The sequence below is a fragment of the Penaeus monodon genome, chromosome 27, assembly GCF_015228065.2.
Source record: "Penaeus monodon isolate SGIC_2016 chromosome 27, NSTDA_Pmon_1, whole genome shotgun sequence".
NCBI lineage: Eukaryota > Metazoa > Arthropoda > Malacostraca > Decapoda > Penaeidae > Penaeus > Penaeus monodon.
The window spans coordinates 37,529,140-37,529,487 of NC_051412.1; the positions used below are offsets into that span (position 1 = coordinate 37,529,140).

At 55.7% G+C, this 348-nt stretch overlaps 1 protein-coding gene across 1 annotated transcript in view; it reads right to left on the reverse strand.

Moving 5' to 3' along the window:
- Positions 1–348, reverse strand: part of LOC119590516 — a gene marked incomplete in the record, with an annotated part of 54,991 nt that overhangs the window by 6,316 nt on the left and 48,327 nt on the right. Inside the window, 1 exon segment of the mRNA XM_037939164.1 lies at positions 26–182. Coding sequence (XP_037795092.1) covers positions 26–182 — 157 coding nt within the window.

A 348-nucleotide genomic window follows, 5' to 3' on the forward strand; every position in this document is an offset into this window, starting at 1 on the left:
CTAATACGAGGTCGTCCACACTCACCAGGTCGTGGGTTGTGAAGTCCTTCCGTCGAGCTGTCGGAGTGCCCCGTCGCGGGCACGGAGCGGGGGGCGGCGCGAGCGTAGTTCTCCTCCCAGCGCCGCTGCGTCTCGTCGATTGTCCGCTGGAACCTCGCTACCTCGCGCTCAACACGGGCAGCCTTGGGAGGGGAGGAAGTGAGGGAGGTTGGGGGTTAAAGGGCAAGCGTTCATTTGTCTCCCTATTCTGAGGTTATTTCTGATAACGGTGGAGAAGGAAAAGGAGGTTGAGATTAATACGAAGAAAAATAGTCTAGGGTTAAAGTGACTGTTCGGTTTATAATTCTC